The sequence below is a fragment of the Ailuropoda melanoleuca genome, chromosome 2 (assembly GCF_002007445.2).
Source record: "Ailuropoda melanoleuca isolate Jingjing chromosome 2, ASM200744v2, whole genome shotgun sequence".
Classification (NCBI taxonomy): Eukaryota; Metazoa; Chordata; class Mammalia; order Carnivora; family Ursidae; genus Ailuropoda; species Ailuropoda melanoleuca.
The window spans coordinates 41,301,969-41,317,472 of NC_048219.1; the positions used below are offsets into that span (position 1 = coordinate 41,301,969).

Genomic DNA, 15,504 nt, shown 5'->3' on the forward strand with positions numbered 1-15,504 from the left:
GAAAATATTTAATTGAGATTCCTGCTGAAAAACAAATTCCAGATGAATTGACGGATCAAAGAAAGAAAACTGAAAGAGGAAAAATTTTAAATTAGAAAAAACAGGGGTAATGCACCCTATTACCTTGCGTGGCTAGTGCAGCATTTCCACCGGGTCACCGTGTGCGGAACATCGGTCACGCGTCTGCTGGGAGGATCTCGTGTGGTGGCTGCTCCTGCCTTTAGCTCCGTCTCTCAGGGTCCCTGAACTGGAGACATTCTGCTTCACTGGGAGTAAAGACCATCCCCACCTGCGCTCACCCTGCTAGAAAGAGTTACTGGAGACAGGAGCCACCTGAGGGAGCTCAGAAGAGCAACGAGAGGTGTGGGGCTGCAGAGCCAAGAACTGATTAGGATCTATTTATAGTAGCACCCCCCAGATAGCGAGGGCCAGCGGAGCTGGGTCAGGTGCCCCTTATTACTACAGGACATCATTAGCACACAGCCTCCTTTATGATTCTTAGAATCAGCGCTGGTGAGGACTTCAGAGATTACCTAGTTCAATGGGGGGCGGGGGGGCTCGGGTGCCCTGAGCGTCCCAGAGCAAAGCTACATGCAGAACCGGGACGAGAATTCACTAAAAAGCAGTAATTATCCTGGATCTCCTACACATTTCCCAGATTCCAAAGTTTGACTTTTGTCTCAAGGCTTTGCTCAGCGGTAGCTGTCATCCTCTCTTTGGCCAGAAGAGGGCAGACACTTGCCATCGATGGAGGTGGAGAGCAGCGGGAAGATCTTTTTTAGGCTAACATAACATCTCCCTAATAAGGTCATTCTGCTCTAATGAGAGTTGCAGCTCAAAACACAATTCTTGATGCTTCTGCTACATTAAATATGCTACTCAAAAGACAGGGAGGCTCAGAGACTGAAAATCTCCTCTTCATTCCAACTTCATCAACTTACCTCTCCGAGACTCATTCTTTATTATGTGAGGTCGGATCTCCACTGTGTGACTATCCAGAGGTGCTACTAGTAGGAAAATAGGTAAATTATAAAGTTCCTTATTACAAAGCACACACAAAGAAAGGGAGGTCCACAGCAATGGTGTGTGTGTGTGTGTGTGTGTGTGTGTGTGTGTGTGAAGAAGAGAGCTGAACAAAGGAGAGAGGTCCAAGCTGTGGGAGGGTTTTCTGGTCTTGGATGAATAGACTTGTAAACCCTCTGGCAATTGAAACTGACCCATTTTGCGCTTGGAAAGGACGTTACACTTGCACTTATATTTCAAACTGTGCTTACTTTTTTTTTTTTTAAGATTTTATTTATTTGACGGAGAGAGACAGCAAGAGAGAGAACACAAGCAAGAGGAGTGTGAGAGGGAGAAGCAGGCTTCCCGACAAGCAGGGAGCTGGATGTAGGGCTCGATCCCAGGACCCTGGGATCATGACCTGAGCTGAAGGCAGACGCTTAATGGCTGAGCCACCCAGGCACCCCTCAAACTGTGCTTACTTTAAACCTGTGCTTTACCTATTGAATCTGTGTGAGAAAATGGAAATATCACTGGGATACTTGCAAAGTCCTACAATTAAGTTGAAAAATACTGAATATAAAAGAAGGCATTGGTAATATCCATTTTAAAAACTCAAAGTGTTAGAGTGGTTACATGGTCACAAGAAACAAAAAAGTAAGATGTGGATATATTTTTTTTTAAAGATTTTATTTATTTATTCGACAGAGATAGAGACAGCCAGCGAGAGAGGGAACACAAGCAGGGGGAGTGGGAGAGGAAGAAGCAGGCTCATAGCAGAGGAGCCTGATGTGGGGCTCGATCCCATAACNTAACGCCAGGATCACGCCCTGAGCTGAAGGCAGACGCTTAACCGCTGTGCCACCCAGGCGCCCCTGATGTGGATATTTTTAAAAACCTAGTGCCATTCTCTTAGGATGTCAAGCCCCAGGAGAAGTGTTCTTTTCACACTAATCTGTGCCAGCCACAGCAAGATTGCAGTCCGAGTATCCCATTTTGGAACAGTGAGGAACTAGAATGCAGTTAACAGGCGAGCAGTCCCAAGGAAAGCATCCGGAAACCATGTCTGCAGGAGGGGTTTTGGAACTGAGACACGAACCTGGAGGAGAGCAGCCCTGAGTGGGAGAGGACCTGTGGGAAGGAATTCAGTAAGAAGAAGGTCAAAGCCACAAAGGAAGGACTGGTCTCAATACTGAAGGGCCTTCTCAATAACTGAAGCCAAGGGCATTGTTCCCGAAAGGCAGCTCTGGACACGGGATGGTTCGAGAGGTGCCTAGACTAAGACCTTTCTGATGCCCAGAGAAAAGGCATCGCTGAAGTAGTCTTGGAAACCAGGTTATCGCTACACAACCGAAGCAGTCATGCATCAAAACATGATGGGGGAGAGCAAGCTTGCCGAAGTCAGAGTGGTTCTCGTAGCACCACAGGATGAACGGAGCTGGAAAGAGAGGGGACAAAGATATAGTCCCATGAATGTCAGACTGTACCAGCGAGTTCCGCCAAGTCAGGGGCACTAACATATCCTGAAAGGAGCAACGTTGGCTTGAATGAGAAAAAGATAAGGGTCCTAAAGAATTTGTTTCCACTGCAGTCAGACTGAGATCAGGATGAGCCAGGTGCGCTCACTCACTCACCAACCGTCCCCGATTGAATTCCCACACTATGCCAGGCACTTTGGAGGGAGCGGTGTGTGTTTTCTTTGGAGGCTCAGGGATGATCCTTCAGGCTTCACTGTGGTTGAGATGTTACTATCTCTTTCTTCTGTGTCCTCCTTTAGCCTCCATGATTACCAGACAATGGCAAAGGGACAACGCGTCTGGGATGATGGAGTCACAGGTCGTATGTGCATGGGCACTGTAGGATTGCCTGGGAACTGCAGTCTACTGAGATTCCCCAATGTGACCAGCCAGCCTCTCACAGCCTCATCAGTTTGAAAGTTGATAGAACATAGTTTCTAGAACTGTGAAGGTGAGAATGAGACCCAAGACAAATCTCCACTCTGAATTTCTTTCAACCTTCTCAAAAGTACCTGCCAGGGTGTGACTTAAGGGCTCCACCAGCTCTGAGAGGTGCACTGAAGGACTCGGGCATCACAGCTGTCGCAGTGATTCACCTCAGTTCTGAGAAAGGGTAAAATGACCTGGAGGTCATGCGGGGAACCACTTATATCGTTATTATGGACATTTTTTTCCCAGAAGGGGAAGATGTAAGAAACAACTAGTGAGTACCCAATGCGACTGAATAACAAAACCGATTTTGTTTTCTCTTTGAAACAGCGATTGTATTTTATTTGCCTGTTGAGTATATTGGTGGATTTTCTTACTTTTTAAAAGCAGAAACTTTATACTTCTTTTCTATCATATTCTTCAAAGCAACCTGAACAATTCAGAACTGGTGGTATACATGGCCAGTAATTTTTTTTTCTCTAGATTGATGGTCCTTAATAGAGGCTTCCTCTCACCTCTTGGAGTCTCTTGAACTTTCCATGGATCGAAAATGGTTGTGTTCAGTGTGCATTCTTGAAACTGAGTACTTCTTTAGTGGAACGCCAACACTCATTTCATCTTTGCGGAGAAGACAGAACACCCCAAGGGACGGGCTGCAACCTCTCCCTTGGACTTCATTTCTCCTCTAACATCCATCTGCTATTTCTCTCCCATCTGAGGATGAAAGTATCCTTTCATTCTTTCAAAACTAACCTATCAACTTGTGTCCTTGATCCCAAGTGTCTGAATTTCCTTGATGCTTATGTTACCTCACCATCATCTTGACCTCACGGCTGGCTCTTACTCCTCAGGTTTACAAACTCAGTCCAGTTCTCTCTTCAGACAAAAAAAAAAACAAGCCCTTCCTTTACTCTGGTTCCTCCTGGAGCGACCATCCTACCTCTTTCCTTCTCAACACGACCACCCATTAATTCTGCTCCAGGTCTAACTTCTGTCCTGCCACTAGAGAAGGTCAGAGACTTCCAAACCACCAAATCTAACAGGTCAGATCTCTCAGGATTTCTAACTTCTTCCCCTGTGAATCTGGCTCTTTCTTTGGCTTTTTTGACAACGTGTATTTTTCTGGGTGAGCTGCCTCATTTTCTTTCTCTAACGTATTGACGGCGCTGTGCCCGGTTCACCACTCTGGTTACCTTCCCTGCAGCTTCGATGCTCTGCTCCAGCTGTACTTCTTATTCTCCATGATAATGACTGCCAAACCTCCTACCCCCAGTGGTCTGCTTTACCTCTGGTTTCTAATTGTTGGCCTGTCGATTCCTCCAGAAGATGGCTTTTAAAACTCTGCTCAGGCAAATCCAAGTTCATCAGTCTTGCCCATTGTGCCAGCTCAAAATGGATTCTTTAGAAACTGACCCCAATGCACAGGGTGAGCCACTAGAAGCTGTTTGACTCGATGTCCTGAACACAGTTGATTGGCAAAGGGACGGGCAGCTGCCTGAGGCTGAGCTGCTCACATACTCCCTCCTAGTTTTGAAGTGAGACAGAGACTTGGCCTGGGTGTAAATGGTACAGCTGGAGGGGAGAGATCCATGAATTCCTGGTGCTGGGGTCTCTTAGAGTTGTCCCGGTCGCTAATGTTTCTGGTTAATTCCACTCTTCCATGGATCCATGAGATACTCTAGGAAAGTTTTAGTAAAGTTCTTCTTTTGGCTAAGGTTGCTAGAGTTGGCTTCTACTTATTACAGACCTTTAAGTAATAGACCCACTGACATATCTCTAGGAATCTCAAATTCTGTCAAGGGCCTTACTACTCCCTCACGCAGCAAGGGCTTGCTTGAGATTTCACTCTGCTCTTGATTTTCATGAGGCTCTCATTGAGAAACTCAAACCATGTCAGTTTTATCTCCAAATAACTCCCTTCCTCTCCATGTCCTCTACTGTCACCCTAGTTCTGGCCTTGGTAATCTCTTTGCTGAGCCCACCCAGCGTCTCCATGCTCCGGTGGTCATTCTGATCATATCGCTTCTCTGCCTAACACCTTAAGGTTTGGTCCTACAGCTCTTACCATAGCATTCAAAACCCTTCTCATTGTGGCTTTAGGAGCATGGGGTTCATCTGCTGTTTCCATGCCTTCTGTGTGCCAGCCAGGCTTGAGGACCAGCCTCATCCAAATGTTCTCTGCTCTTCCCTTCCTCTATGATTTTTGGACTGCAGTTTCCTCTGCCCTTTGGTCTTGGTAAAATCTTATTCTTGAAGGCCTATCTCAGGCCTTTCCTATCTCCTTAGGAGCAGCTCTCCTTCCATCCTTTTGGACAAGAGATCACAAGTCATGTTTTGTGTTCGCCGTCCTTTCCCAACTGCGAGGCACAGGCTATGCTAATTTCCTGGCACGGCGGTGGTTGATCAGAAAGTAGATGTTGAAAGCGCTGGATCACATCACATGTTTACCAGGACAGGAAAAGGCCTGGGAGAAGAGCCAAAGCCAAAGTGTGTCTTTCCATCACGGCTTAGCATAACTTTAGCCAAAATCAAGGACAAGAAAGGATGGGGGGCTGCTGAGTCTCAGGGTAAATTACATGGCATGCACCCCAGACCTGAAGGCATGTGTGTGTGAAAAACACTCACAAAATGGTTTCTCGACTCCAGGAAGAACGCATTTATATGGCTTAGAGCTTAAGAAGCATTTCCATATACTTTAACTCATTTAATTGGCACCGCAACTCTGTGAAGCAAAGTTTATGAATGCCAGTTTGTAGGCGACGGAACAGCCAGGTCAGGAGGCTTCCACAAGGTCACATTGTTAATGATGACAGGAAACTGAGCCTTCTAACGTCCAATCCAGTATCCGTTCTCTCTGCTGTGCCATGTGGACTCTCCGATGGCAGAGTTAAAATACGATGAAACAGGCTACTCGGGAAGTGAGAATAAGGGGGTGGGGGAGGGGGCGGATGTCTGCTCCTACCTCCTATAACTTTTCTTCCCCACCCTTGGGGCCACACATGTGAGAACTCATTGCCAGCCTAGGGAAGTTAGGCACCTACCTAGCACAGAAAGTATTACCCTATTTCCAGAAATTGATACCACCCCCAAACACTCTGATTTGGTAGCAAAATATTTTAATTTTTCATAAAGCTATTTCCCCAGCCGTTCCCTGCCCCACAGACTCAGCAGGGAAAAGATTCTGAGGGCACGTGTGCTGGGGGAGGAGGCAGAGGACGTGTGCATATACATACAGGTTTATTTAAATGATCAGATCTACACTTTTGGAGGCTGTTGGAAGCATCTTATCAAAAGAAAACACATTTTAAGCAAGAGGTTAAAAAAGCTTTTCAGACCCAAAGGCCATTTAATACAATAAATCCTACCCGGGTAGTTTAGCAAACATTTTTTAAAACCCACATCCAACAGACTGGTTAGTATTGAATGTACAGATTTGGTTTCAAAGCTGAAATGCCCCTGGCGCAATAGACCTTCTCATGAAATTCAGTTATTTTATATTATGCCATAAAAAATAGGGACACATATCTATTGACAACTTAAATATTAACTCAATAGGCTACTTGGTGATATAAATAGAAAAAAAAAACATCAAGTGGTCACAGACTAGGTTTGAGAAGACTATGAACCAGCCTATCCTGGCCTGCAAAGATGTTAAAATCTATCCTAGAATCTAAAACAGGAAAAAGAGTCAAATATTCCACTCCATATAGACCCCATCTGGCCCAAACCATCCCCCAAGGAGAACACCCCCAACACATGAGGTTTACTAACCACCTGCTACAGATGTTACTATGTCACTAATTAACAATGATCACAGAAAATGTGTCATATCAGAGGTTTTGTTATCATACACAACGCATTAGTGGCCGCAGGAATCATCCTCCGAGAGCTACAGTCAGAAGGCGAACTGACAAATGTCTATGCTGCTGGTCCAGAAAATCACAGCTAGGAGCCTCAAGCATTTGTCTGCGCCTGAGCTCTCTCTGGCACGCTCCCCACTTTAGTTAGAGGGGCCAGAATGCGGGGGACCGTCCCAGCCAGGTGCTGCAGCCTCTTACTCCTGGGCCTCCTTGCGGGTCAACTTGTAGATCTCAGTGGGTCCGTCCACATGGGTGATGGTGGTGGTGAGTTGGAGTTCTTCCCCACTGTGGACACCCAGGTCACCTGAAACAGGGTTTTGGTGTTAGACGGGTGCAAGGAGGAAGAAGCAAGCTGGAACTCGCCTCAGTAACAACTGCCCAACACCAGCCCTCATCCCCATCCGAGCTTCTAACGCGCACCCCTTTCACTCAGACTCTGCAGTACTTACATAGCATTCCTGTCTCTCAGAGAAGAGATATTAATGACAGAGGAGTCAGCGTAATGCTTCTATCATTTGTAGTCATTATTAACATTTAATGAGAGCTTACTCGGTCCCTGACGCTGTTCTTCATGCTTTATATGTAATCGTAGTTAATCCTCACAAGAGCCACCCCAGGTGGGCGCTGTGATAGATCGTGGCAGCTTTAGAGATGAGGAAACCGGGAGGGAAGTAAGGACACTGCCCCAGGTGGAGGGGCAGACACAGGACCGGGCCGGGATCTAAGCCAGGGAAGGAAAGTCTGACTCCAAGGCCTGTGCTGTGGGCTAAGCCAGCACAACACGCCTCCCCAGAGATGGGGAGGGAGACACGAACACTCGCTGTGAGTAATTTACAAAGCAGCTACACCATGCGAGGGCAAACAGGACCTGCCTATATTTACCAACAGACTGGGCAGGGTACTGCATGTAATACATTTAGAAACGTTTAGGGGTTTTCTTCTGGGAAAAAAGTCCCAGAAATGTGCTCTGAATTTTCTGCTGCCCCCAGGATTCTGTGTACAACACCGGTGTTTTGGACTCATCATCAGTGACAGACGTGTTCCTCTGCTAAAATGGAATAATGTAGTCTCTTCTCCACAAGCAAGAAAAAAATAAGTTTCTGTAAATTAAAGTGTCTTACCTGCCATAAGACAAACTAAATGAATGTATAACTAGCAAAGGGAAATGGAAAACATCAGGCTCTAACTGTTCTCAGACTGTGTCTGTGGGGGGGTGCACGGACTTGCAGATTTGCAGAAAGAGGTACTGGAGAATGAAAGGTCAGGGTTAGGTCTGTGATTTTTATATTTTATATTTCTACTTTTATTTATTTATTATTTTTATTTATTATTATTTATTTTTATTTGTTTCTATTTTATTATATCTATTTTATTATTATAGAATATGTAATTTTTCCTAGTTAAAAGCACAGAATTAAATAAATAAGTGCAGTTGTCAACTGGGATTGAAACTTAGAAGAAAGCTTTTGCCCTATGCTTCCAACTAATGTCTTGTCACTAGTCTAAGAACTGCTGGGCATCAATGTATCTCCTGGTCTCAGAACCCCAGGAGTCACCCCACACACTGGTCCCACAGGCTGCATGGCTGGTGCTCTTCACATGTGCGTGGACTAGTTTTTCATCGTAGACCCATTTCTCAGCAGCTGTGCGGCTGAATCAGTCTTATTAAATGCTGAGTCTGCAGCTCTCTACCTGAGAGACTTCCTACTTTCAGTAGCTGGGTCATTAGCTGTTGCAGAGGACTGCTAATGGTATTTGGGGCTATTTGCACAAGGGTCCAATCCAAAGGACTGGGGGCAGAGCAAGTAATAAAGGGGGTATGAGCCCGGCCTTGGGCATGTCCAGCTTTATCCTCCCTTGGGCCAGGGCACAGACCAACGGGGTGCAAAGGCTGCAGAAGCCTTACACAGGGCCCCTGGGGCCACACTGAACCATTATTTGTACAACAAGCAAGGTTTCCCAGGTCACCAGCTTGCATTCTCACTGCTGCAACTTCTAGCCCACTCCTCAGTCTAGCACAATGCCTAGGCCTCAAATTTCTCGATCAAAGCTAGTTCTGGATTTGCATATCCGGGTGAGCCATCAAAACTTCAAAGCCCCTGTCAGGATGTGGATGTCTCTGTGACTCATTAAAATTTCAAAGAAAGTCCTGACCACCCAGTAAAGCCATTAGCACCTCCAAGTGTTTACCTAAAGAATCCCTTTCACTGAAGACAATTATCATATGATTTCTCTCATCTATGGAACATAAGAACTAGGATGATCGGTAGGGGAAGAAAGGGATAAAGAAAAGGGGGGTAATCAGAAGGGGGAATGAAACATGAGAGACTATGGACTATGAGAAACAAACTGAAGACTTCAGAGGGGAGGGGGTGGGGGAATGGGATAGACTGGTGATGGGTAGTAAGGAGGGCACGTATTGCATGGTGCACTGGGTGTTATACGCAACTAATGAAGCATCAAACTTTACATCGGAATCTGGGGATGTACTGTATGGTGATTAACATAATATAATAAAATAAAATTAAAAAAAAAAAAAGAATCCCTTTCACTGAAGACTTAAAAATAGACACTAGAATGTAATTCTACTCAGGTTTTGAACTCGAGATGCTAATTTTTTAAGCTTAAAATGTGACTCTCATTAGCATGTCCTAAAAAATGTGTATGATACTACAGATCACTTGAGCCAAATTACTTTGGCTTCCTTATTTTAATGAGCATCCCATACTGGTCTTTATCGCCGTTCTAAATACTTTACAAATACTAATGTATTTAATCGTCATCCTAGTGCTTTGATAGAAATACTACTGTCATCATGTCCATTCTTTTGATGAGAAAACTAAGGCACAAATAGGTTAAGTAACTTGCCCAAGGGCCAGGTTGGTAAATTGTTATGTGAGACTCAAACCAGAGCAATAAGGCTTCGGAATCCAGGCTGTCAAACCTTTAGGCTATATGGACTCTTAGTAAACATGCTAGTTTCTTTTTTTTTTTTAATTTTATTTATTTATTTGACAGAGATAGAGACAGCCAGCGAGAGAGGGAACACAAGCAGGGGGAGCGGGAGAGGAAGAAGCAGGCTCACAGCGGAGGAGCCTGATGTGGGACTCCCATAACGCTGGGATCACGCCCTGAGCCGAAGGCAGACGCTTAACCGCTGTGCCACCCAGGCGCCCCAAAACATGCTAGTTTCTAACAGCCAGTGAGACTGCCAGCAAAGGATGAGTCCCCATGCAATGTGTTATGGTCATAAACATATACATGCAATAACCTGGATGAGTTGTTCAGCACGTTAACTTTGCTTCTGTATTTGATGAAAGGGAATTTATAGCACATAATATCAGTGCATGGGTAGTAAAGGGAGCTGTTATTTATGCGTATTTACCCTATTCACTATTAGGGGCTCAGCATGCCCTGTATTTCTTTATAAGATAGGAAGACACTGAGGCTTAAATGGCAATTAATTTCTCTAATGTGATCCAGTTTGCTCCCAGCAGAGCTGGGATGAGGACCCACACCACTGGAACCCTGGCTGGCCAAACGTATGATTCATTCACATGTAGTTTTATTGTACCTGGAAGGCCAACTCCCTCCCCACCCCCCCTTTAGGGGGTGAATGTGGGAATACGGCAGTAACATGGCAGGAGTGGGGATCCCTCCATTTCTTTCCAAATTCCATCAACCCCTACTTCTGCCAAGGTCTTGCTCCATCTGTCATTCTCCCTCTCTCTTGGCTCCTGCTACTCAGTGCACAGACATGCTCAAAATCTTTTCTAAGACAAAAACAAAAACAAAAAACAAAAAACAAAAAAACCAAACAACCCCCCCCCAAAAAAAAACCCTTTCCATAAATGTAGTATGTTTCTTGTTAGGAAGAGGAGAAGAATAAATGGGGGAAAAATTAAGAAAGGTAAATGAAAGAATTCTTCAGTTTGCAGTAAGTCTCTTTCCCGGCTTATGGTGTCAGCTCCTCTCAGCTAATTAACAAGGAGATAAGGGCTTGTTTCTGTCTAACTGTTGTGAAATGAGACTAATCTCTGGCATTGGATTTAATCACCAAGGACTATCAATGGATCCATATTTATGATATGGCATCCACAGGTATGTAGCTGCTTGCTGCTTGATTTTAACTGGCTGGAATGCATCCTGGAGACACAGAAAGCTATATAAACTACACTATAATGAGACAGCAATAACCACAGCTCCCTAAGACTGGCTGCATTTTAATGACGATCCCTTGTGTATCTGTGACTACTGCAGTAAAAGGAAAGAAAACTTGCTAAGATGATTCCAAGACTGTTTCACAGAATCTGGGAGACCAGCAGTGTTCGAACATTATGGAGCTACCTAATTCTGTCCTCACAACCACTAAGGAAAATGAACACCCCATTACCCATATCTGGAAGCCAAAAAGCTCCCATACCATGAGTTCGTATTTCTTCAGGTCATACTCAGTACATATTGGAGCCAGGATTCCAAACCATCTATGTCTACCTCCAAAGTTCTTTCTATAACACTCTTGACTTCATTCTTCACTGTGGAGTTTTCTCTAGTCCCATACCAACCAACCTTCTATTCACCTTCAAAGCTAAGTTCAAATGGCAACTCTCTGTAATAAAGTCCAGACTGGTTCATGGAAGAATGAGAAAAACAAGGAGAGTACAGTATTTGTAAAGCTAAACTATTTCCATGGAAAGGACTATGGTTTACTCTAAGGTTATGTCCTTCCTACATTTTGGGTGTTAAAAATAAAGTGGACAGTAGGGCGTGCCTGGGTGGCTCAGTCAGTGAAGCATCTGCCTTCAGCTCAGGTAATGATCCCAGGGTCCCAGGATGGAGTCTGCTTCTCCCTCTCCCTCTATTCCTCCCACCCTGTTCACGCTCTCTCTCTCTTTCTTGCAAAAAAATAAAATCTTAAAAAAAGGTGGACAGGTTTTTTAAAATCCTAAAAAATTTTTTTTCAAAGAATGTAAATAACCACTGAAGTATCTGATAGGGTTAAGTGCTCATTAAAACACCTGCAAAGAGCATCCTGGTAGGGACAATCCAGGTCCTCCCAGCTCCGCTGCACATGGCTAGGTCCAGACCAGCGTGGCAGCACTCATGTTCCCCATGGGGGCTTAGGGACAAACCCTTGGCTGGAAAATAAGAGTGCCTTGGGATGGCTTGGCTTTTGTGACCCCTTCCAGGGGATGGGGCACGGTGGCCTGGATCCAGCCATCTCGTAGTCGCTTTCAATCATTTAGGTGGTTTATACCAGGCGTGGGGTGAGCCATTCCCCACCTACCTCCAAAGTACCTCCAGATACTGAGTACCAGGCAATTGCAAGAGGGTGGACACAATAAAACCTAGACATTTTGAGTGAAAACTTACTGTTATAGGCTGAATTATAGCCTCCCAAAATTTATTTGTTGAACTCCTAATTCCCAGTACCTCAGAATGTGACTGTATGTGGAGATAAGGCCTTTAAAGAGGTAAGGAAGTTAACATGAGGTCATAGGAGTGGCCTCTAATCCAATATGACATATGTCCTTATAAGAAAAGGAGATTAGGATAGAGAGACACACAGAGAGAAGATGACCATCTACAAGTCAAGGAAAGAAGCTTCAGAAGAAACCAATCCTGCTGGAACTTTGTGGACTTCTAGCCTTCAGAACTGTGAGAAAAGACATAAACTTCTGCTGTGTAAGCCTCTCAGTCTGTGGTGTCTGCAATAGCAGCCTTCCCAAACTGATAAATTTAGGAAGCAGAAAGTTACTCCCAAGATGGCGACTGAGGTACTTCCTATCGTAGTGGGGTGACAGTTACTCGAAGAGTCAGAAAAAATGATTTACTTTGCCTGGGAAAGGAAAGATCAGGTCACCCTAAGGACAGCAGCCCTGGGAGAGGCAGGATACAGGAAGTGCCCAACTCCATACAGCAAAGCAGGCGCTGCTAGGCTGGTGATGGCTTGTCACCTGTTTCCCATCTTCATTAGGAAATGGGAAGAGGATCTGAGACCCACTTCAGAGTCTGAGTCCAGCCCTGGTGGTAAGACCACTTCCGACATTGCTCACAGACATCAAGAAGCCAGGCTAGCCATGGGTGGGTCATCTAACATGCAACCAGGGGAAAGGCCTCAATAAAAGGCAGCCACTGTCAAAGCCTCATGACTCAAACCAAACATTTATTGAGGCAACAAAAGCCAAAGCCACCTTTCCTGTGAAACAAGCAGCAGGAGACCTTAGAAGCCTCTGGCAGTAAAACTGACAGAGCGTGGTAGCGAGCTACCAAGACATGGGACCCGGGGTTGCTGCTGTGGCTTCCAGCAGAATGAGTGTGTCAGACAGAAGACATTTAGTGTGAATAGAAATAGAAAGGAACCAGTTGGCAATTAGAGTGTCTCCTGTTCCCTTCGTCATAGTCATCTAGTCAGGAATTCCGTTTCTCAGGTTTTTTTCTGAAACCTTCTGACAAGAATTCTACAGACGAAAGAACACAAAAATGAAAGCTATGATAAGACTTGTCTGACTCCGTGAGCAGCTCCAACTTTTTTTCCACATGAAATGGTGGCTGAGGGGGTTTGGACAGTTCGTTGTGTGTGCAGAGCATCGATGCTGAACCCCTGGGAGATGCTGCCTTCATTCCGACCTAAGGTTAACATCAGCCTGCTGCAATTCGTGTCTGCTTGGGAAGACATCCAGAATGATTCACAAATTGCTTATGGAAACAGGTAAAAAGAACAACTTTAATGAGAAGGCAGCAGGAGCTGGGCAGAAAATGTGAATGGTCCTTAAAAGAAAGAGGTCTAAAATATCTTTGCTAAATTAAAACAAATTGTATTTCTGTTTGTATAGGTGTGTATACATATATGTACACACACATATACACATACCGTGATTAAAGATATACACATATTTGTATACACATACATATATGTGTGTATATGAAAAAACTGACATGAGAACATTGATATCATCAGCTATGGTAAATCAACCAAAAGCTTCCAACCAAGATGGAACCCAGAGCTCCACACCTTTGCAGCACCAATCAGCTGCTAAAAACATGAAAGTGTTCTGGCCTGGAGCTGTTCTGCCATGTCCTGAGTTTCAAGAGGCACCCAGGGAAGCTTGTCTCTCAGACCAGGCTACTAACTCCATGACAGTCCCTCCTTTGGGCTTCATGTCACTCCACCTGATCAAACCTGACATGGTGCTAAGTACTGAGGTACTCAGTGGTTCATTTCCAAGGGTCACTTTCTGATCTACACAATAAAAGAGAAACAGATGTATAAGAAAAAATGCTCTTTGGAAAGCAAGCCTTTCTAGAACCTGCCATCTTCTTTGTTTCTCTCAGTCCATTCCTTGACCAAAAGGGAGAAGCCAAAGTCTATGCCCTCTGCTTTCATTTCTTTCCTACCCAGTCCCTCCTGACACTTCTTGGCATCTCTCTCCACGTCCAAACAAAACAACCCCTCTCAATGTTCTTTCTCTTTCCTTATCCCCTTCGGCTGCATCAGAAACCACCTGCCAAGTTCCTGGAAAGGAGCTTTTTCCAGAGGTCTATCCAGGATCCATCTCACGAAGGCAAGAAGCGCCACACACCTGGGATTCATTCTGCATAGCAAGAGATCTGAATTCTTGGCTCTGGGCCTTAAAAGCAAGGGAGCAGGGGAGCCCAAGCCAACTTAAAAATAAAAACTTTCCATGACAAAGGAAAAGGAGCATGGGAAGGCTGGGGGAGGAGAAGGGATGTCATCCAGAGACCCAGAGAATTTAAAAATACAGCGTATCCCCCTAGGAGTTCATTTGCCACGTTTCCATGTAATATTTCAAACTAGCTCTTCCCAAGGAGCTGCAAAATCTTGGCAGATGCTCCATAACCCCTGGGAGATACCATGTGGTCAGGCGGCGATGAAGAGATGAAAAGTGAAGGAGAGCAGAGAAGGACCATGATCAGAGAACCCAGCGTGGAAAAGCTCCTTCCAAAGGCACGAGGTCACAGCACAGCACCATGTGGGAATGGAAGGACACAGCAAGCTGGTGGGGCTCACAGGCTGCTGTCAAGTCACAGCCGATCATGTTACCATCACAGAGCTGCTAAGTTGTGTGACTCGTGTTTATGATCGGAACAGGGTCCCAAAAGAGTCTGCCCACTTAGCTGCTTGAAGAATGTTTTTCGACAAGGGCCCTATTGGCATTTTAGGATGGACAATTCTCTACTAAATGGGGACTGTTCTGCTCACTGCAGGACACTCAGCATCCTAAGAATCTGGCCACTAAATGCCAGTGGCACCTCCCAGTCATACTGACAATTCTCAAACAAACAGGAATACTTCTGGCAAGGGATTTGGGGGATATGACCACCTGGTGAGAACTAGCTTTTGAGCTTTCTGTGAAATTACAGGTCAAGCTGCCTTCAACCAAAAACAAAACTAAACAAAACAAAACAAAAACTGATAGGAACAGATCAAGTGCTATTCTCACCTGCAAGGTTCCAAGCCTCAGAGGGTGGCTGCTGAGCAGCCTCAAAAGCCCTAGTGGGAGCTACCTGATACCTGGCTTGCAAATCAATCCTCTGGCCCAAGAGGGTGGGAGGCAGTCAGCCTGTCTCTGCAGGGCTGGCCACAGCTCTGGCTTCCCACGTGCCTAAAAGAATGGGCTAGGATGGGCAAATTCTCACCACTGTTGGGAAACCCCTTCCCTGTGACAGAATCA

General features: G+C 45.2%; 1 protein-coding gene across 1 annotated transcript in view; it reads right to left on the reverse strand.

The window, feature by feature from the left end:
• Positions 1 to 6,047: 6,047 nt before the first annotated feature.
• The window catches only part of WLS (Wnt ligand secretion mediator), a 100,723-nt gene continuing 91,266 nt past the window's right edge, over positions 6,048 to 15,504 (reverse strand). The window contains exon 12 of the mRNA XM_034653672.1: positions 6,048 to 7,112. Coding sequence (XP_034509563.1) covers positions 7,003 to 7,112 — 110 coding nt within the window. The 3' untranslated portion in view covers positions 6,048 to 7,002. The remainder of the gene's footprint in view (positions 7,113 to 15,504) is intronic.